The 22,628-nt window shown below is 45.0% G+C and overlaps 3 protein-coding genes across 3 annotated transcripts in view; 1 reads left to right on the top strand and 2 right to left on the bottom strand.

Moving 5' to 3' along the window:
* LOC119443991 (motile sperm domain-containing protein 1-like) overlaps positions 1-5,386 on the bottom strand; it is a 40,744-nt gene extending 35,358 nt beyond the window's left edge. Inside the window, exons 1-2 of the mRNA XM_049662328.1 lie at positions 5,310-5,386; positions 1,307-1,521 (exon numbers count right to left, since the gene is read on the bottom strand). Of these exons, the coding sequence (XP_049518285.1) occupies positions 1,307-1,521; positions 5,310-5,386 (292 nt within the window). The remainder of the gene's footprint in view (positions 1-1,306; positions 1,522-5,309) is intronic.
* On the top strand, positions 5,315-8,452 carry LOC119437372 (SAP30-binding protein). Its single transcript, XM_037704402.2, has one exon. The coding sequence runs from the start codon at positions 5,866-5,868 to the stop codon at positions 6,640-6,642; it is 777 nt and encodes a 258-aa protein (XP_037560330.1). The 5' UTR covers positions 5,315-5,865; the 3' UTR covers positions 6,643-8,452.
* Positions 8,453-9,240: 788 nt separating this feature from the next.
* On the bottom strand, positions 9,241-10,176 carry LOC119444005 (histone-lysine N-methyltransferase SETMAR-like). The gene has a single exon (XM_037708543.1). It carries the CDS (start codon positions 10,174-10,176, stop codon positions 9,241-9,243), a length of 936 nt encoding a protein of 311 aa, XP_037564471.1.
* Between the last annotated feature and the right edge of the window lie 12,452 nt (positions 10,177-22,628).

The raw sequence follows: 22,628 nt of genomic DNA on the forward strand, positions 1-22,628 counted from the left end.
TCTTTCCCGTTCATTTCCCCTTTTCTCTATTTGAAATATGCAGTGATCAGAAATTGAAACATTGTATTAACTATACATTTCAATAAAAACTTGATCTCACCCATGCTTTCCTTGACTTCACAGTCTTACTGCTTCATATGGTTGTAATTACAAATCCACCCTTTCAGTTTCCTTTACTCTTCTGAGAGAGATGCAAATGTTAATGAAAAGTTGAAAATATTAGCCTGGCTGATCACCTGGCATGCTACTCCAGATGCTGGGTGATAATTATTATATATATTATCCACAGTGATAACAAACACACAGAGTACGCACAACAAATCTACAGTCTTTGCAGAGTAGACTCTGGCAGCCTTGATGTCTTACGTAGCAGGAGGGGTTATTGGCTAGCTGCCTGCTCCTAAGAGCACATACTATGTGATGCCTGCAGTAATGGTGTTTCAGATCAGCTTCCATGTCTGCAACTGGTGCTCACGAATACATGTACGTATGTTGTAAATACATGTATGGAAATGTACAAAAGTGCGAGCCAAAGGACAACCATTGCTGAAGCTCAATCGATTGAGGATTGCACGAGTCATGCAGAGGTTGCAGATTTAGCTCCCGCGTAACTCTGCTTAATTACAGATCTCGGTATAAAAGCTCAACCTCCTTAATGCTTTCCCTGGTTTTATTGTCTACTGAAGTCTTATGACCGTTAAGTGCGTGTGACACTTCCTTTCACTGATTACATGCCTCACCTGCTACTGTCTCGAAAGGAGACTGCCGCTGTTGTAAATATTGTGCTCAAGAAAAAATGCACCAGAACATGCTGCCTGCCAGTGGATCAATGCACTAGACTAATTTTCCGCTGTTGTAAATACTGTGCTCAAGAAAAAACGCACCAGAACATGCTGCCTGCCAGCGGATAAGTGCACTAGACTAGTTTGCACTAAGGCAGACTGGAGTAGAAATATATGCACCATTAACACCTGCAATACAACGAAAACAGTAAGGACAGATAGCCATCCTGCTTACCATGAAAGGTTATTCATGCTCCCAAACGGCTGACAAAGAAGTTTGACACCAAATCAAACTTCTTTGTCAAAATAATTGCTACATCCAACTATTTTATTGCTCTAAGCACAAAGTGCCTGTCAAACATCAGGCCTTAGAGGAAATGTTTGTAACTAAAATAAGTTAACAATACTCAACTCTCATCATGCAAAGGGTGAAAAGAATCAATAGTTTAACAATACATAAAAAACACAGATAATTCTCAAAGTAAAAGAAATTGCAGAAAGTGAGAGGCAAGAAATAGACTCACACATAAAGTGTACCGGGTGGTCGTTGACGTTGTACAAAGTGAGCACCTGCGTGTGGCCCTCTTCATCATCTATGTAGAAGTCAAGCTGTGATGGGGACACAGCCACAGGCAAATAGGAATCTGGGGCCTGCACAACATCCTTGGCCTCAGGAACGCCTTCATGAACAGCCCGATCACGACGCCTACGGTAAGACACCACCACGTCTTTCAAACTACTGCGATGTTCCCCACAAGAATCAGCAATTCAAAAATAAACCTTTTATTTACACTTCTTCCTGGCAATGTACACTGAAGCATTAGAGGCATAAAAAAAATTTACTGATGAAAAAGCAGAAATAGAATGTTGGTACTGCTTCCTGCACTGGCTTCCTGACATCAGACATTGCTTTCATATGATGTTCAAGGAATTTTATAATGCACTGTTTTGTCTCAACAAGAGCACCTAGTTATTCTTCTTAGTGGATGTTCTGTATTGATACAAATTCGCCCAACTATGCCCTACTTGTATAATAAAATTAGACTAGTTATCCTGACAAGCTATTTCAAAAAGCTTTGTAATAGTTTGACATTATGAAATAAACTAGCTCTCAGTAGGCTAAATTTCTGCTTGCATTCAAGGAGAACACAGGATGTTTATGACTTTTCATTTTATACAGCGTGTTTCATTCAGCTCACTTGTGCCAAACCTTCGAAAAACACAAATTAATTGCTGGGCTCGTTGGTCTTGCATTGCTCATGAGGAAAATTAGCGCACACAAAAAGACAACTCACACTGGAGGAAAAGACAGACAAGCGCTACACTCACAACTGTTTAATAGTGGGAAGGGTTTGACATGTATATCACCTTGTCATGCATGTGTACAATAAAAATGCAGAATTAATGCAGATAGAACCCATGTAGGTCAGAGGCAGTTGCGCAAGAAGTCGAACTCTGAGTTAAGAAGTGCAACTGATGGCTCACTTGTACAACCATCTCTGTTCTTTTTGATAAAGAAGGCTTCAAATGCAATTCTTGAAGCATTATTGCTCCCTGCCCAGAAAGGTAGTCTCCGAGAAACGAGCCTCACAACCACATGCAGTAATGTGGGCCACCATATGTGCACCCTTGTCCTCTTTCTTGCTTACTTTTTGTGCATGCTCCCTTAAACGGTCGTTCACAGAACATTTGGTTTGGCCGATGTACACTTTACCACGCGACATTGAGATGGCATAAATCACACCTTTGGAGCACTTGACAAAGGGCTTCTTATGCCTTGTATGGCAACCTCATCTGCTTTCACAGTCAATTCGAGGGCACAGCTTAGAAAGCTTGTTGGGGGCAGAAAACAAGTAGAGGCACACCATGACAGATGGCAAACTATTTAAATGTTGTGTGACACTTTATGCATATACGGTATAATCTCTGGCCTCAACTTAGGATGTTGAGCCTCTGCCCTTGCCCTTGTGCTCCATGTTTCTGTATTTTTATTGTGTGCACGCATGACAAGGTGATAAATACGTGAAAACCTTTTGGCTAATAAATAGTTGAGTGTAGTGCTTGTCTTTCACCCAGTGACCGAAGTTCACTAGCTTGGGCCACTGGGTGCCATTGGACAAGCCTGAACAGACAACTTCCACACTGCATAGCGTAAAATTCCGAGCAAACGCCCCCAACCGTGCAAGAGCCCCCCCCCCCTAACTTCACTGCTAATTTCAAATTTCCGCGCCGTTCCGAGAAAGCACCTCCTCCCCCCCTCCAACACTGGCCTGCCACATCCAGTCCACGAAAATAATGGCAAATTCGGCCAATTGCACCGGTGTGCCATTTCATCGAATCATGGTTGCACCCGGGCGCCCCAGTGGGCACACGTGCGCATCAGGCGAACTGCAGCTGGCAGTCTGTAGTTCACAGACCGCCGGCCGACGGCAAGATCTGCCTGTCACACGGCACAGAGGATTTCCCTGCAGCACAACGACGTGACCACTCGGTGACAGAGGAGTGGTTTAGGCTACGCTCTGGCGTTGCCGGCAGATTCACCACTGCTAATCACTCACCACCGATATCGTTGCTAGGCCTTTCCAGTTCACTTCAAATCTGTAGCAGACGGCGCTTCAGAACGAACCTGCCGGCGCTCCCAACCAGCAATGTTTTGTTACCGTCGTTGCTGCTTTACCCTCTCCTCACAATAATTTCACATGATGAAGAAAACATGCCGATATTTGCAGCGCCACCAGCTGCGATTCGAGCGTGGCCGAGCCGCGGTTCGTCGTCGGTAGCCATGCACTGCAGCTGAGCTTGACTTGTATCGGAACTCTCTTTAGTGCTAAACGTTTCACTGTGGACATGGTTTTTAATAAAGTGAACATTACGCGTCACTTTTTACTTTAGCGGACATAATTTTGTCTAGAATAGAAGCTGCATAACCAATGTTTGTGTCGCCGGTCGCAGCAATGCGTCGGTGCAGCGTCGATGCGCTCTTTCTGTAGTTCTTTCGGTGATTTTGAGAGTGATAAACACCACTACCAAATCTTTGGCTTAATAAACTTCATGTTCAATAAAATTTTAATGCCATTCCCATTGCGCTTTTTTTTTGGGGCGTTAAAATATTGTTGTTGCCATCTTGAATTTTGGTGCCGTTCCGGGATAGCGCCCCCCCCCCTAACTTTGCCGGTAATTTCGACTTGCTTGAGGGGGGGGGGGGGGCGCTTGCTCGGAATTTCACGGTATGTTATATTGGTATGTGCCCATTCTTAGCCAATTCCCCAGAATGCATGTTCCAAGGTGACACTAGGGGTATTTAGCCTTAAATATACTACAGTGATAGTGCTCCATCCTCAACACACCTCCTCGTTGAGTGTGGCCACTTGATGGTGAGCCATTGCAATGAAGTTGCAGCGAGGATAATAGGGATACTATGGAGTTTCAAAATATAGCATGTCCTGGTATCATTTGGCATTGTGTTATGCAGAGAGACTGCCACTGTGTATGTCTGCAGTGGCAATATGGTGTGTCACTACATTGCTTTAATGCTAATTGCATTAACATCGACATTCATCGCGAGATGAGTTTGCTGGAATTTTTTTTTACGTAGAGGTTGTCATCAATTATATATATATATATATATATTAACCAACTTTTAAAATATTTGGCCATTAAATATATTAAAAGTCATTTAAAACTGTTTAAATATATCTACGCTTCTTCCCATAACAGTATATTGACCTAATAGCATAGCTTTTAATGGAGATGTAGAGTGTACTGAGAATTAAGAAACAGATTTCTTTCGAAGTAAATAGTTGTGGTCTTATTAGCGATTGTGTCTTCAGGGCTTCATGGCAAGCGTGCGAGATCTGAAAAAGAACCATGTTACCATTGCACTTGCGTGTAGTGCCATTAGTACCCTCAAACGCGCTTGGGAAAGAATGATCAATGCTGCACGCAGTCAGAAGTGCAACATAATTTCTGCATCAAATATCTTGCAAAGACCTGTATTTTGGCAGCAGGAGTGCTTAGAAGGGGGGCACAATCACGACGTCAAATCGAGAAATGCAGCAGATGCATGCTGCACCGTCTGCAATAACGCGCAAGTGCAGACAAGTCGTCTAGGGTTACGGGCACGTGGCCGCGGATAATCGGCCGCGCTGACGAAATCTGCGCATGTGCAGTGACCCATTCGTGCTCTATACGGTAGGCGATCAATCAATGTCAACAGCATACCAAATAATAGCCGCGACAGAACACGGAACAAGCGTTAGATCTTATATGCACTGATAAGAAATGCCGCTCTACGGCAGCAGCAATCCCAACATCGGTTCTTGAATGCAAGGTACCGATGGAACGCACTCAGAGCAGCGCCTGATCTCGCTTTTCTGTAGCGAGAACTGTCCATTAAACTATAGAAGTGAACAAATGCAAACTTTCAGGACCGGCGATTTCCTCACCGACGATTTTCAGACCCGCTTGTGCGTTGTTAACAGAGGTGTGCACAACCGATCGACATCACTTACGAAACAGCGGTCTCACCGTGCTCCATCGCAAGCGCCCTCCCGAGGACCCGTTGGCGACTTGCTCCGTTTGCTGGGTTCACGTCCACGCAACATTGTCAACGGGACGTTACAGTACAGCGTACACCAGAGTTGGTTTTATGGACCACAAAGCCTGTGCACAGTCAGCAAGCGCGCTTCGCCGGGCCAGCCGTCAGAGTCTGAGGTGCGCAGCCTGGACTAGTTCGAACATCGCCTCGTTCAAGCCGCTTTCCAGCCAATGCCTCCTCTTCTGCCAAGCCCTAGGCTGGCTACGGTACTACGGTGCTAGGGTGGCCAACACGCACTTTATGACTCTCACGTTACCAAGCCAGTACCATAGCCATTACGTAACCAAGCCAAGGATATTAGGTGCATTTTGGAGCAAGGCGAGCGCGTGTTAACCAGGCGACGTCTTTTGCAGCGAACTGTGGCTAAAGCTCAGTTGTTAACCTGTAGCGGTGATTTTGTACTACTCATTGGAATATTTTTAAGCAACGGTGGTCAGTTTTTGTGGAAGTTCACACTTCATCTGATTCACCGTGACCAGCGAACAAATGGCTGCGGCATTGGCATCGCTGACCGAGGTATACACTGATTCCGAGGACGAGCAGGACCTGAGACCCGCAGCGGTCCCTGCGTCTCCCGAACGCAAGCAGCCGATTCGCAGGCCGCTCGTATCGTACCGTGCCGACGAGGATGATGAAGACACGGAAGGTGGAGATGATGAAGCGTCTGTAGCAGGTCCGTCCGGCAGCAAGTCGGGCTTAGTACGGCCAGCGTCCCCAGTTTCCTTTCATCGTACCCTGCTGAACTTGGGGCCAAATGACGTTGTGCCCCTGCCGCCCGAGCCGCGAGGTCGCTGTGCCCCGGCACTCCAGGAGAAGATCACACGCCTCTACCAACGAAAGCTTCGCGACTGCTGTGACATGAACGCGTCAATCCAAATGCGCAAGGACTTCCGAAACCCAAGCATTTACGAAAAGCTTGTTGCATACTGCGGCATCGATGAGCTGGGCACTAACTACCCGCCGGAGGCGTACGACCCGCACATGTGGGGACCGGAATCCTACTACGACGAGCTGTCACGGCAGCAGAAGGAGGAGATGGACAAGCGCAAGAAGAAGGCCAAGGTAGATTTCCTCACGGGAACTACCAAGAAGCCCGACTCGCGTAAGAGCAAGTGGGACATCGCCGGTCCGCAGCCCGTGCTGGACGTTGGCGGGCCCGGCTTCGCTGTGCCCGCTGTGCCAGCTGCGCTCTCCGCCAAACCTACCGTCATCCCGGCTTTCGGCGCGTTGTCCAAGAAGAAGCCGTCCACCACCAAGCACTGACTGGCTAACCCGTCGGGGGTCACCACACGCGCGCGTTGGTGTATCCCGGTACCGTTTGTCACGTAGGCATGCACCAAACTTTCTCTCCCAGTGAAAACACTTGCGAGCTACTAGAGGGGGTAGCACGTACAGTGTTGCAGTTTTCAGGACATTCAAATGCCTACATCGAAGTTGGCTGAAAGTGTTTGCCTCAAAGTTTGGGCAACATGTAAACATAAATCAAGTTGGATAATGTGTTAGCTTTAAAACTGGTGTCTGTATTTAAGTTGTGCTAAACTTGTGCTAAAGTTTGAGTAAAGCAAGCTGATTGGTGTATTGGCTAGTTCCTAATCAGTTTCTTTTTTCGTAGCCTACCTGTGAATAGTTTAGCTCCTAACCTCCTTTGTATGTAGCATATTAATTGCAGCATGGTCCAGCATTAATAAAATACAATGCTTTCAGTTGTAGAGATTTACAAAGCATAGAAGTCTGAGTGTGTTCAGTGCTGATGTTTGACGTGTGGATATGTCATTCAAGTATTGTGATCACTGCATTCAACTGTTTTAATACTTGGTCTGTGAGGAACTTGAAAACAAAAAGCATTGGCAATACCATGGATCAAAAGAAATTGTTTTTTCTTTGCTTTACATAACCAATTCAGTGATCGATGAGCAGGACTCCTTAGTGGGAGCAGGTGTGTCAGAATACAGGAACAAGAAAAAAGAAAGTAGAACCCTTGGGGGGCTTATGTTCTAATATTAAGGCTTGAATACTTACCCAATGTGATAGTCTTTTAAGGAGGCTCTTGCATCCCTGGAGCCTCCTTTTTTTTTTTTTTTTTTTTACTGCTGACCAAGGTGTGAGCTACCTGTCAAATACCAAGCTGATTTTAAATAGTTTGTCACCCAATGTAAGTCAAGAGTATGTCATGTTCATGCCTCATTGTTTTGTCTGCTGTATTTGTCATGCAGCACTTGAGTATGGTGCTGCGAGCATTGTGCAATGAAAGTTGAAAGTGTGTTGACCATTACCTCATAGTGATAGGCAGTGCGGTTTTAACAGCTTAAGGAGAGGAGGGGCTTAACCCCCCTCCCCTTATTGAATGCAAAACTCCATGAGACTTTGAAGTGTACCAAGACCACATGGACAAGCATTGCAAATATATAAGGGAAAGGTTAAACAGGAAACTACATAGCTGCATAATAAAAAGTATGCAGGGGTAAGTAGCCCAAGAGGTTATCATAAATGAATATATAGAGAACGGGAAAACTGTGTGACAAGATGCAGTCTGCTCCCACTTTGGTACAGCTTTTTCACATTAACAATCAGTGTACAAGTACCCTGCTTGTGCTTGGCATACCATCACCCCGGTTTCCCTAACTTGCGACATCAGAACTGTGCTGGGCAGTGGTGGTTGCCCTAAAGTGTCACATTATCCAGCATGTCATTGTCTGAGGATCCTGTGCGTGTCCAGTGGAAATGGTATCAACAGCGGCCGATTTAAAATGTGTTGAAGGGAGCAGAGGGCTTATGTGAGGCTTTCTTAGCTATACACTGGATTTAATTCAGCACTGTCACTTGTGATCAGCTGTTCAGAGAAACTGCCCATGTTATTTTTCATCCTGTGTGTGTGTGTTTCAAGCTTGTGGGCTCAAGGTCTCTTCGATTTGTCCATCAAAACTTCATGAATGCTGCTTTCACCCAATGAGCGTTGGCGGATGCAGTGTCCTGGGCAATTTGGGATGCCAAATCGAAGAGGCCCAAAGTCCCTTTGTTCTCATTCATGTGTAGGGTGGGTGGAGAGAAAGAATAAAAGTTTAATTAGGATTCATTAATGTGTTGTTGCCCAGATGTTGTCCAGCTGGCGTGCAACTAGTGGGATCCTCAGACCAGAATCCCAGCAGCCCAGGCTGCCTCTCATGCCTGCCACACCAGCTGTTGCTGGCTATGCAGGTTAGAGCATGACAGCGCGGCTTCCTGCTCATTTTAGTTGGGGCATAGTATAAGAGGTAAGGGTTGGTGTGCCGGAGCACAAGTGGCATGGAAGCCTGAATGGAGCAGTGTGAACTAATTGGAGACATTCAAGCTTTCCTGTGGTAGACTGTGAAATTCAATCACATTAGTTTAATTATTCAAAGTGCACATTACTTGCATGACAAATCACTATGTTGTTTGCTAATTAACGTTTCTCTAACTTTGTAATTATTCACTTTAGGGCATACATTCCACTTGCAGAATTGAAGCCAAACAGCAGTGAAATCATATTCATTTAGCTCAAGTCCTGTGCTTAGCACTAGCTGTGAGAAATACTTCCTCAAATTCTGTGGCAAAGTGAATGATGTTCTAGCTAACATTGGTCAAGTGGGCATAACCTAACTGCACAGCCACAATTCTGCAATTGAGACGTGTCCATCTGAGCCTGACATTGACGAAAATTATGCAATTAATGTGCTCCATGTGTAGGACAAGGGGTGTTCAAATGAAAAGTTACGAAATGACACTGTGGGTATAAATGAAGACATTATTAAAGTATATGCCACAGGCCTGAGCACAACGATCCCATTGATGAATGAGCTGAAGGATTCCTTGTTCCCAGAGTTTCTGTGGCCATGACGAGACCTAGTCCTTCACAGCATCCTTGAGTTCGTCGTCCGAGTTGAAGCACATACCTTTCAGATGTTTTTTCAGGGGACCTACCACACAAAAATTGCAGGGCGACATGTCCGGGCTGTAGGGTGGATGCTCAAGCTGCTTCCACTTGAACTTGGCCAGTTCCGCGTGTGTGACCCTGGAGACTTGTGGACGCACGTTATCATGGAGCAGAACCACACCTTCCGTGAGCAGCCCTGGTCTTTTGTTCTTGATGGACCTGCGTAGGCTTTGGAGTGTCTCACAGTACAGATCGGAGTTAATGGTTCTGTGCTTGAGAAATTCAAGTAGCGGACCTTGGACGTCGAAAAAGATGGTGAGCAACACCTTGCCTGCTGACGCCACGGCTTTGCACTTTTTAGGGGGAGGTGACGACGCATGCTTCCTCTGCATGCTGTCCCGCTTTGTCGCTGGCTCGTAGTGATGGCACCAGCTCTCTTCACCTGTGATGATCCACTCCGGGAAAGCGGGGTCTTCATGATACCGAAACAGATATTGAAGTGCTAGTCCCATACGCAGTTCCTTGTGCTGGTCGGTGAGCTGCTTCAGAACCCACTGCGCGCACACCTTCTGATAACGCAACCTGTCGTAAACAATTGTCCACACTGTTCCAATGCTGACATCGAACTTCACTGCCAACATTCGCAATGTGACACGCCGATCACTTCTCACTAGGTCATCCAACTTTTCGATGAGATCGGCCGTGACGACTGTGTTTGCCTGGCCTGGTCTCGGGTCATCAACCAAACTCGCACGGCCTGCACGAAAACGGGCCCTCCATTTTCTCACGGACTTGTCGGACACACAGTCTTCCCTGTATACGGTCACCATCCGGTGATGAATGGTGGCCGCTTTAACGTCTTCCGCTGTCACAAATCTGATAATGCCTCGCTGCTCCTCAATCATATAATTTTGCAATATGAACGCCAACCTGTCCTCACACGCACTGCCGCGTCAATTGGACAGCGCTCTTTATAGGAGCCTCTACTCTCTTCTGCGCATGTGAACGCTCCCCGCATGCTCCGATCCACGGCGGAGACTCCAATCGCATCCCTACATGTCTCGCTACGTTCTCCCGTAGCGGCATAGGCATCTATGTTAACGGTTACATTGTTACAGCATTTCGTACCTTTTCATATGAACACCCCTCGTACATTTATAAATGAAAAAAGCCCCTTCAGTCATGGTGCTCCAGCTTTTCTGACATGTTTCATTTTTCAAACATTAGTGTTTCAAGTATACAAGTCACGGGATTGCCCTTACTTTGGTTTCTTTCTTGAGTAGAATATTGGGCACCTTTTGTCCAGTGAAGTGGCACAGTTCAAGTGCTGACAGGCTTTAGTATGTGAAAAATCGGTTCTGGTGCTCCTGTTTCTTGCATTTGCAGCCCCTGTTTGTAGTGTAAAATGCATACAGCTGGCACTGCGTTGTCGTCACGCCTGCATCGTCCCACCGTCATCGTACATTAGTTGTCAAACTGTCGTCGAAAGCCTTCATGGTCGTTCCATTGTCATCACTCCAGCTTCGTCATGTGACTCTCGTCATGTCGTCATCATCACATCATCGTCGTCACACATGCTTTGGGATACACTCGTCGTGCCATCATTGTCATACACTTGTCGTAATCCTATTGTGCTCACACCGTTGTCATGCAATTGTTGACATTTCCTCGTGATACGGTCGTCATCATGCATTTGTTTTCATACCGTAGTAGTGATGCTGTCGTAGTCATTCCACCGTCATTCGAACTTCACCGTCTGACTCTCGTAAGCCGTCGTTATGCCATCACCATGAAACAGTGTCATTCGTCACGCTGTAGTTTTACCATCGTCATCACTTCAGAAATGTCATCCCATTGTGACGACGCCATCGTCATCATACCGCCTCATACCATCCATTGTACTCACATCCCATTGTACTCACGCTGTCGCTATCATGCTATCATCGTTATACCATTATCATCATTTCAGCATCGTTATCTAATTAACGCCATGCTGCAGTTGTCATACCGTCTTTGTCTTTCCATCGACATCATTCCTTCGTCATCCCGTCGTCGTGCTGTCGTGCTTATAGGTGACCTTGGCAAGCGAGTGCCATACCAAAGTGGGCTGATACCAGAGACAGTGCATGTTGCATGTAGCGGAAGCAACAGAAGTCTCAGAATGACCACTACAGATTTTTAATTAACGTGGCTTCTGCAATACAGTGAGTAGCTACATTGCTTGAATGCTAATCGCATTACCATCGACAGTCATCGTCAGATGGGTTCTGCCATAATGTATTTTCCTGCATTCATAACCAAATGTCTTATGCTTCGGCCATCTTCAGGTGAAGATCCACTAGTACTCCTTGTTTGGCATGCCTTTAAGCACGGAGCCTATATAACAGGAATAATTAAATGCGTTTTGTGCTTTGCAGAGTGACCACCAGATCACCATCGAGAATTTTGGGGTACTCTCAAATTTGCACATGTATACTGGCATGCAATGAGGGACGCTGCCAGATGCTGCTGTTCCATCTATCTACTCTGTGCGTCATGTGACGGCAGTGCTGCTTGTAAATGTGAACTTTCTTTACTTCGTAGTACACACTTCTACCATATTCTCTTAATACATTTTGGTCAGGACACATGCATCAACTACCCTTTTAGGACTAGTCGATGCATTACGACATTCAAATGTGTGAAAAAGAGTTGTTTACATATTTTGTAGTGTAATAGAGCGAAACATAATGCAAACAGGTAATTGTGTGTCGCCAGTACGCCTGCCAGGTTACAAATAGAACTTGCAGCTGTTGCAACTCTTTCACATGGAGAGACGGTTCATTATTGCAGCCGTGCAGGTGTGCTAGCTGTGTGCACTTTGGTGCTTTAGAGTACACTTTGTTGCCCTTTGGTGGTTTTAGCATGCTGTGCTTGTGTTGCATTTTGCATGAGTTGCTTCATAGGCCTGATTACGACATAGCAGCATGTCCCTGAAGAAGTGCATGTTTATTGTGGCCGACACTACAGCTGTAGAAAGGAGATACTAGCTTGCAGGCCAATGTATGTGCCATGCCACTGAAACACCTCCACATTGAGAAGCCAAATGGTCTTTTGGCTGTGGAGCAAAGGAAATATTGTATGAAAATGCCTTTATTGCACTCTCATCATTCAAAACACAATGGCATTTGCCATTACATCGCATTCATACCATAGTATAGTTCCTTGCTGTGTTTTAATGACAAGTGAGAGTACTTGTAGTTTCATTGAGGTCATATCATTATTTTATTTAGCTTTGTTATTGGCCACGTGAATACAAAGAGGCCAGCTTGGCAAAGTTGTCAACAGTTATGAAGCACAAAGTTCACAAGTTGTTAGAGTGAAACAAAGGCAAGGGTACCATGCTTTAAGTTATGCTTTATAATGTGAGCGCACAGTTCTCTTCAGGAGCTGGCGGGAGGCTCCACACTCTTCATTTTGCATACATGTTGAACAGAAAAAAAATTCAGTTTCTACTGTTCAGCATAGAGGAGTTACATGCCGTCTATAACTCCAATAAGATGTATAGTTGGTCTCGAAACTTATTCAGCGATTTCTCTTTGTTTCAATTCAGCTTTGCCTCATTGCTTTGATGCACACATTGCCATTATTGCCAAACTGTTGGTTGCCTCTCTCCTGTTTGACCTGCAAAGCTTCTGCTGCTCTGCATGATGTCACAAGATTAATTCCTGGACATTGTAATGGTGGCAGAATGCAGAATGCGCAGGGTACTTTACTTTGAGTGCACATCAGATAACTTCCACCAGGGTGTCTCATAGCCTGTGTGTTGCTTTGGGATGTTAAATGAAAAAAATGTCACAGTTTCGCCCTAAGGGCGAAGCAATGAATGCGATAGCAACACAGCAATGTCATACGATGTAAGGTGAGCGGCTTTGGTAGCAATGTGCATTGTAGTAAACATGAGCTGATTAAGTAAGCAGGTGTGCTGCGCCTTAAGTAGACCGACATGAAGAGAGACTGGATGACCACGAGAAGGCGCGTGTGAAACGGTGGTGTTGATGAGAAGCGCTTCCCGTGGGCAGTGCGTACGAAGCGACACACCTGTAGCGCTGCACTGCCGATCCGGGCAGCATTGCATGTGTAGCGTGCGTTGGAAAATGTGGCCCGACTATTACTAACTAAATGAACAAGCGTGGTGTGAGCACGCACAAACAAACATGAATAGATCACACTGAATGACTGCAGACGACTATCAAAACGCTGGCAGCAAGCCCATACGCCGCAGCACGCGAAGGAACGTGCGGTCTATCGCTTCAACGGAAACTGAGCGGCGAATGCACGGCGCATAAAGGTCAGAGCCGTGTGGAGATAAGAGACGGTGCGGACGAGCGATGAGCGCGGTTGTTGGCAGAGTAGAAGTGCGCCCCCCCCCCCCCCCGCTGCGCCCTCCGGCGCTGGCTTCCCGCTTCCTTGCTTGTGCGTGGGAGATTGAGTGCGTTCGCTCTCCGTGATAGCGCGCGTCCCCGCACGCTTCTGCTCGGGCATACGGCGCGCGGCGAAGATTTTATCTATAGGGAACCTCACGGCGACGATGACGGCGACGGCAGAAATCCGGTTGAAGTGTCCATATAATTGCTATCGCAATAAAAAATATAAATCAATTAGTCAGTTAGTCACTTGCAAAGCGTGGCGTAAGCAGCAATAACTTTATGCAAGGCTGCCTTTTTAAAAGATGTTTACAGGAGCTTTTACTGTCACTGAATTTGATGTCATGTGTGTTATTCCAGGGCATCTTAAAGGCTAACTGCAACAAAATTTTGGACCGCATGTAAAGCCCAGTTTTAGATAGGGCAGATATAGAGCAGCCTTTTCGAAAAATATTACTTTTGAAATGTGAGTGCATGCCTAATGAGAGGGCATATGTGGTATACACATATGCAAACTCAGTGAGCTCATAGGAGTCTGGCCAAAAGACAGTGCAGCAACCTCAAAGTAGTAAAATTTAAAAAGTGGCACTCTCAGCTTCTGTTAGACGATTTGCATTCTCATTTGCCTCCTTGATATTCATGAGGCATCCAGCTATTTGTTTAAAACATCATTTTTTCCCCTGGAAAGCAGACATGAGATCATTTTCATGAGATTGTTTGACGCTGTATCTTGTAGTTTGGTCAAGCAGCCTGTTCAGTTTCACTGCTGGGTGACTAAAATTCTCTTCTCTGAATGCTAAGGCAACATTTATTTGCCTTAACAGGCACCAAAGTAGGTTACAATCTTATTTCATAGGCAACAGAATGGTGTCAACAAAGAGAGCAACTTTCGTTATGAGTGATTTTCTGCAGGAAAACTCCCTGATGTCTTCTTGGAGCCATTTATATTCTTTTGCCGATGAGTCGTGCGAAAGCACACCTTCGATTTCATTTTTTAATGCATGTCTTCACCTTCAATGGGTGGAGTGCTTGTCACATAATCTTTGTGGCGGCACTTCTGTTTCTTGTGGTTGTCTTGACATGAAGCTCATGCACTAGCTTTAAATAATGATTAGGGTGACGTGTCGCTTGTCATTGGCTGCTCTGTTGACACTGGCGGCACGTTGCTGCACTTGTAGCTACAACACCAGACAAGCAATGCGGGCAGAGCGTCTTACCAGCGTTAAGGCTGGCAGTGACGTGGGAAACTACAGAGATAGATCTAGAGCAAATCATCATCATCATCAGCCTATACTTATGTCCACTGCAGGACAAAGGACTCTCCCTGCGATCTCCAATTACCCCTTTCTTATGCTAGCTGATTCCGACTTCCGCCTGCAAATTTTTTAACTTCATCAATCCACGTAGTTTTCTGCCGTCCTTGACTGCACTTCCCTTCTCTTGGTATCCATTCTGTAACTCTAATGGGTCCCGAAACCAGGGAACCACCCCGTCCGACGTCCGAGAACACGCCGTCATTTGAGCTCAATAAATGTTCTTTTTCTCTCTCTCTCTCCACCAGTTATCCATCCTATGCATTACATGGCCTGCCCAGCTCTATTTTTTCCTCTCAATGTCAACTACAATATCGGCTATCCCCGTTTTATCTCTCATCCATACCACTCTCTTCCTGTCCCTTAATATTAGGCCTAGCATTTTTGTTCCATCTCTCTTTGTGCGGTCCTTCACTTGTTCTCGAGCTTCTTTGTTAACCTCCAAGTTTCTGCCCTATATGTTAGCACCGGTACAACCCAGGTGAAAATATTGCAACTGGAGACAACTGGTACCAGTTAAAGTGGCTTATGGCAGAATTCCCAGTGGGGACCAGTTGCCAGTTGGTCCCAGTTGGGACCAGTTGCCAGTGGGTCCCAGTTGGGACCAGTTGCCAGTGGGTCCCAGTTGGGACCAGTTGCCAGTGGGTCCCAGTTGGGACCAGTTGCTAGTGGGTCCCAGTTGGGACCAGTTGCCTGTTGGCCCCAGTAGGGCCTGGTCGGTCTGCTAGTGGTCTGCAGCTGGGTTCAGTAAAAATGTGACCCGATGGGGCCATTTTTTTGGCTCCAGTGCAAGAAAGACAAGCTTGGATCATCATCAAATGTTTATTTGATGTAGTCTACAAAGTGTCATTCGATGTAGCCACCTGCAATCTTGATTGAGAGCTTTTCGTTGACTTCAACCAAAGGACATCCTTTTGAGGAAGTGGTTAAAAAAGCCTGGGCACAAAAATACACATATAAAAGCAGTTAAAAACAGGGGTGCTAGTTCAACCACTAAACGTGTAACGTGGCAATATTTGCTTCCACATTAGACTAATATGGCTCCGCAATTACCAAACTAATTTTAGGACAGTGTGATATATGCTAGCTCAAAATGTCTATCAATAAAAAATTACGCCACATGACACGACAGGACAATTATAAGCACACAAAATCAACATGAGATGTGTGTTCCATCGTAACAGTAGGCAGATATAAGGAACTCTAGACAGAAATCTTGCACAGCGTTGTCGGAAACAGGCATGTCATTGCTGCGACGCACACAGCAATCGGCCCAACGCCACTGTACAGAAGTACTTACGTCCACCATCAGGATAAAAAAAACAACAAGAAAACACTTCATACTGTACTATAGAATCATAAATAAGAAGTATAATTACCTCGAAATGGTAAATCAGCGTCCGGGAAAACGCTGCACATCGATGCATGCTGATAGATCCATAAAGCCACGAAGGACAGGGGTAAAAGAGTTGCCTTGCATTGTTTTGGAGTTACAACAGCAGCCTTAGGTAAAAACTATCCAAATGTACTACCGCACGAATGAGATTGCGCAGGCGCTAACACCACGGGTTCCTTAAAAACACTTCGTTCAGTCACAAACACGCACGCACGCCTCGCGTGACGCCTCGCTACGGTGGCTTGCCTCGCCTTGACATGGCAGCTGCCATTGCACACGTGCTGTGCGCAACTACGGTCACAGTTTTATGTCTTTCCTGCCCGCCATGTTCCCTGCTCTGCGCTACTGCTCTTTGATGTTAATAAATATTACGGCCTTTTATATGCGGTATCAAGTTAGCAATTTAGATTAAAAGTTTAACATTTACCTTATGTGCACTTCAACAGAAAATACGACACTGACGAAACTTCAGCCGCAAACAAATATGGTTGCTGCTATTGCACCGTCGTTCGTAAGCTGACCGGGCTCCGCAATGTGCCGTGCAGATTACGACTGGTTGTTCGGTTTTTCCTTTTTTTTTGTGGGGAAGTATTCGCTGTACTGTAAACAATAGCGACTCAACTCAACGACTCATCGCAACGAGGCTCAGTGAAGCAAAATTGGCAAGACCATGTAGGCGCACGTCACTTTTGTGTATGTCGCTGAGATGGCCATTTCTAGCTTAGTGCGCTGAAACTAATGCAAACGTACGAACACAATCTGCTGCACAATTGTACAGCAGAATTTTTCATTATTCAGTGGTTAATTAGAAACACCTCTCCATGCAAGCAAGTGGTCCGCTAGTCTAATTTTTTATCAATTAACTTTCACCAGCAAACAAGAGCTACGGAATCCAGCAATACATGTTGTATCAGACCAGCAACAATCAGCATAAGGCCAATAGGACCTATTAGTCTAATAGAGAAACTAGTAGACATGCAACACTGATTGTATAAGACTAATAAGTACAATACACAGGGCCATTGGTCTTACAGGTAAATCAGTACGACTAATAGAAATTTCTGTTGGTCTAATACAAAACTTATACAACTAATACAAAACTGTATTAGACTAATTATTACAAACTTCTATTAGAATTTTTGCTAGGGTTGCTCAAACTGCCAAACATTATTGCTCAGTATAAGTAGGACTAGCTGCTGCTGTCTTAGCAAGCACTGCATGTTACTTGCTTTCAGTTAAACTTCTGTCACCATTTCATTAGGATCCAAACTGGAACCAGTTGCTACCAGTACAACTGGTCAATGTTTAAGTTGGTTCCAGTTGCTACTGATACAACTGGTCAAAGTTCCAGTTGATTCCAGTACAACTGGTCAAAGTTCCAGTTGGATCCCAACTGGGTCCAGTCACTCCCAGTATAACTGGAAATTGTTCCAGTTGGATCCCAACTGGAACCAGTTGCTACCCAGTTGCTACCCAGTTGCTTTCCAACTGGGACCAATTGGTGTTTAACTGGGACCAGTTGGTTTCCAGCTGGAACCAGTTCATCCCAGCTGATTCCAGTTGGATCCCAGTTGGAAATTTTCACCTGGGAATGCAATGATTGTACACTTCTCTTTTCAATGAATGTGGTAAGCTCCCAGTCAGGATTTGGTAATGCCTGCCATATGCACTCCAACCCAATTTTATCCTTCTGTAAATTTCCTTCTCATGATCAGGGTCCCCTGTGAGTAATTGACCTCGATAAACGTACTCCTTTACAGACTCTAGAGGCTGACAGACGATCCTGAATTCTTGTTCTCTTGCCAGGCTATTGAACATTACCTTTGCCTTCTGCATATTAATCTTCAACCCCACTCTTACATTTTCTCTGTTAAGGTCCTCAATTATTTGTTGTAATTTGTCCCCGTTGTTGCTGAATAGGACAATGTCATCTGCAAACCGAAGGTTGCTGAGATATTTGCCATTGATCCTCACTCCTGAGCCTTCCAGTCCAAGAGCTTGAATACTACTAAGCATGCAGTGAATAGCATTGGAGAGATTGTGTTTTCTTGCCTGACTCCTTTCTGGATAGGTAACCTTCTACTTTTCTTGTGGAGAACCAAGGTAGCTGTGGAATCTTTGTAGATAGTTTATGAAAGCCATATAGAGCTATTGATTGTACTCCCCAGATTTCTCAATTACCTGATTGATGACATGGATGTGATCCATTGTAGAATATTCCTTTCTGAAGGCAGCCTGTTCTCTTGGTTGGCTGAAGTCAAGTGTTGCCCTGATTCTATTAGAAATTACCTTGGTGAATATTTTGTAAGATACTGAAAGCAAGCTAATGGGTCTATAATTCCTGAATTCTTTTACGTCTCCCTTCTTATGGATTAGTATAATGCTGGCGTTCTTCCACCTCTCTGGTACACTTGAAGTCGTGAGGCATTGCATATAAAGAGCCGCAAGCTTTTTAAGCATGATATCTCCTCCATCTTTGATTAAATCGACTGTTTTTCCATCTTCTCCTGCCGCTTTTCCCCGGGTCATGTCTTGCAAGGCCCTTCCAACTTCATCGCTAGTTATATAAGGAAACTGTATCCTGTTCATCACTACTTCAAATGAAAGTAGCTTGGCTGCTCTTGGAACTGTACAGGTGAGTATAGAATTCTTCTGCTGCTTTTACTATGTCATCGAAATTGCTGATGATATTACCCTGCTTATCTTTCAGTGTATACATCTTGCCTTGTTTTATGCTAAGTTTTCTTCTCACTGATTTCATGCTGTGACCATATTTTATTGCTTCTTCAACCTTTTCTACGTAATAATTTCGAATATCCCTTACTTTCTTCTTGTTGATCAGTTTTGACAGTTCAGCTAATTATATCTGATCTCTCGAGTTTGACACTGTCATGTCACTCGTTTCTTTATTATGTCCTTTGTTACTTGGGAGAGCTTACCTACTGGTTGCATTGGTGCCTCACCTCCCACTTCAATTGCTGCTTCTGAGATCAGCCTAGTTACGGTTTCATTCATTACCTCTATGTTATCTTCATCTTTAGTTTCTAAAGCAGAATATTTGTTTGCGAGCACCAGCCTGAATTGGTCTGCTTTTGCCTTCACTGCGTCTAGGTTGGCGTGTTTCTTCTTGATTATTTTTATTCTTTCTCTCTTCAAATTGAGAGAAATCCTAGACCTCACTAACATATGGTCACTGCACTTTGCCCTACCTAACACCTCCATATACTGCACTATGGTGGGATCGGCAGAGAGTATGAAATCTATTTCATTCCTTGTTTCTCCATTAGGGCTCTTCCAGGTCCACTTCCTGTTGCTGCGCTTCCTGAAGAGGGTATTCATTATTCGTAGTCTGTTCCTTTCCACGAATTCTACCAACACCTCTTTTCTAGCGTTCCTGGAATCAATGCTGTAGTTAGCAATGGCTTGCTCACCAGCCTGCTTTTCCCCCACTTTTGCATTGAAGTCGCCCATGACTACCGTATACGGAGTTTGCATCTTTCTCATCACTAATTCAACATCTTCATAAAACTGTTCTATTTCTTTATCATCGGGACTGGAGGTTGGGGTATAGGCTTGTACTACCTTCATTTTATATTTATTTTTATTATTGTGATAGCAATTATATGGACACTTCTACCGGATTTCTGCCGTCGCCGTGAAGTTCCGTATAGATTTCAAGGGCGATAAAATCGTTGCCGCGCGCCGTATGCGCGAGCGAAAGCGCGCGGGGGACGCGCGCTATCACGAAGGGCGAAGCCCTCCCCCCCCCCCCCGCACGCGCTATCACGGAGAGCGAACGCTTGGCGGAAAGCAAACGTAACGAACGCACGAAAGACCGTGGGGGTATGGGAGGGAGGGAGGTGGGGCGGCGCTGTGCTCCGGCACCAAAGGCGTATCTTGCCACTCAATCTCCCACGCGAAAGCAACAAAGTGGGAAGAGGGGGGCAGCTTCTCCTCTGCCAACAACTTCTCCTTTGCACTTTGCCCGGGGATGCCGGTCGTCCACACCATCTCTTATTTCCACACGGCTCTGACCTTTGTATGCGCTGTGCATTTGCCGCTCAGTTTCCGTTGAAGCGATAGACCGCGCGAACCTGCGCTTGCTGGCAGCGTTTTGACAGTCGTTGGCTGCAGTCATTCAGTGTGATCTATTCATGTTTGCTTGTGCGCGCTGACAGCATGATTGTTAATTCAGTTAGTAAGCCATTGTGTCCAAGTTTATGCAGCCAATAAAACTACTATCCCTACTCCGAATAGCTCTCTGCTAATTTGCTATCGCAATTGATGCTTCGCCTTTCGAGCGAAACTGCAACATTTTTTGTTTATTTATTTATGAATACTGCTAATCTCATCAGAGATTATATCAGGGAAGGTGCACAAAATGTCTATTAGTTACACAGAATCATACATGCATAACATTATTCATTCCTATTTGAACAATACAAGAAACAATGGTTTTAGTCATACCATCTAACAAAACAAAACAAAATATGCACTTGAACAATGACATAGGCTCAACACTCAGTAAGTTTAATGTATCTACGATGACATTGAGGCGAACTGTGAAGCAAGTAATTCGTTCTCAATCATACTAATAAACCTGCTTAATGATGATTCGTTAGTTGCAGTGGGTCAATGAGTTCCAGTTTTTAATAGCTAGAGGTAAAAAATGAGTATTTGAAGCAAGTAGTATTGAAAGAGTATTCAATTAGTGTATGAGAGTGCTAATGATGATATTTTCTTCCTTGTGAGTAAGATATAATTCCTGAATTGTCAATTTTTATTATGTTATGTAGTAACTGTAACCTCAACTTTAGTCGTATTAGTTTGGTTCGGTTTTGTAGTGTTAGGATGCCAGCATTATTAAGCAGATGTGTTGGTGAGTCCGTCAGTCTATTCGTATTGAAAATAAACCTTATTGCTTTTCTTTGTACTGCCTCTATTTTGCTCACCTGTTGCTGGGTAAAAGGGAACCAGACAGGGCTTGTATTTTCTAGTACAGATCGGACAAGTGTTCTGTAAGCTATTAGTTTGGTATTTGGTGGTGCAACATTGAGAGCGTCTTTTGAGTACAAATAGTCGCTTTAGGGCTGTGAAACTAATGGTATCAATGCGAGTCTCCCATCTTAGATCGTTTGAAGTTGTTATTCCCAAATACTTGTGATTATTTACTTCAGTCAGGGGACAGTTGTTAATAGTGTAAAAAAAGTTAGACCTGTGTTTTTTGCAGGTTATTGCCAAGGAAACACATTTACCAACATTAAGAGAGATTTGCCAGTTATTACAACAGTTGTGTACAGTTTCTAGCACGCTGTTAAGGATTAGGTGATCTGCAAGAGTATTTATTTCCTGGTAAATGATGCAGTCATCTGCAGAGAGCCCGATTTTTGCATTAGTTGAGAGAGACAAGTCATTAATAAATATTGTGAATAAGATTGGGGCTGTAACACTACCCTGTGGTACGCGTGATGTGACTGGTGTTATTCTAGAGGCAGCGTCGCGTATATGTGCATACTATGAGCGGTTACTCTAGTAGTCATTAATCCAGTGAACTATGGGACCACCTCCAAGTCTTATATTTAATTTGCGCAAAGCTTTCACACCGCAGGACGGCCAAATACCTCCACGAATGCAGTCTTAAAGTCATTCCATGTCGCAATGGTTGCTTCATGGTTCCGGAACCAGAGGTGGACGACACCCGCGAGATAAAAAATAATGTTGCTGAGCTTTGTCCGATCGTCCCATTTGTTGTGGTTGCTCACCCGTTCGTACGACGAAAGCCAGTCGTCGACGTCGGTATCAGCGGTGCCATTGAACACAGCTGGGTCTCGTTGATGAACGGCACCGCAGGTGACTGGCCCAGTTGACGAAGTGCGTGGCTCACCGGTGTCATCAGGCATGGTGGGAGGGGGGGGGTAGCGGAGGGCAGAGTGCAGCTCCGGAGTTCCAGGGCGAGTCGTTAGGATACCCAGCACCTCCACCAAATGATATGGGGTTTATTGGCATTTAATCCCGTTAGGTCCAGCGCAAAGAGCACCCGAGCAGTTCCAGCCAAACGCCAGTGCGAGGCAAAACCAGCGACACCGATCCTTTTGTCTTTCTCTTCCTCACTTCAGGAGCCATGCGACCAAAGCGACACTTGTGCTAACTTCGTCATTACAATTAGTTTTTTTAATGTCGAATGCTTTAGAAAAATCTAAGAAAATAAGGTCTATTTGTTTCTGGTTGTCAATGGCCTGGGC

This window comes from Dermacentor silvarum, chromosome 1, assembly GCF_013339745.2.
Source record: "Dermacentor silvarum isolate Dsil-2018 chromosome 1, BIME_Dsil_1.4, whole genome shotgun sequence".
Taxonomy (NCBI): Eukaryota; Metazoa; Arthropoda; class Arachnida; order Ixodida; family Ixodidae; genus Dermacentor; species Dermacentor silvarum.